The 221-nt window shown below is 52.9% G+C and overlaps 1 protein-coding gene across 1 annotated transcript in view; it reads left to right on the top strand.

The window, feature by feature from the left end:
* LOC119590643 (solute carrier family 43 member 3-like) overlaps positions 1 to 221 on the top strand; it is a 21,587-nt gene that overhangs the window by 6,761 nt on the left and 14,605 nt on the right. The window contains exon 3 of the mRNA XM_037939320.1: positions 68 to 210. Within this exon, the coding sequence (XP_037795248.1) occupies positions 68 to 210 (143 nt within the window). The remainder of the gene's footprint in view (positions 1 to 67; positions 211 to 221) is intronic.

The raw sequence follows: 221 nt of genomic DNA, 5'->3' as shown, positions 1-221 counted from the left end.
ATCAGATTCGTGTAGTTAACCAAGACCCTTCCTCCACAGCCTAAAGACGTGTGCCTTCCTTCCCCAGATCGGCGTGGAGAAATGCGACCCACAGGACGAGCGATTCGCCCTCATCTACACTGTAACGGTGTGTTGTTACAGTATCCCTGGTATCCTTGTGGGTTACCTGCTTCATCATGCCGGGCTGCGCGTTACTAGGGTATCAGGAGGGTGCGTTATGA

The sequence above is a fragment of the Penaeus monodon genome, chromosome 27 (genome assembly GCF_015228065.2).
Source record: "Penaeus monodon isolate SGIC_2016 chromosome 27, NSTDA_Pmon_1, whole genome shotgun sequence".
Taxonomy (NCBI): domain Eukaryota; kingdom Metazoa; phylum Arthropoda; class Malacostraca; order Decapoda; family Penaeidae; genus Penaeus; species Penaeus monodon.
This window is presented reverse-complemented; position numbering and strand designations above follow the sequence as displayed.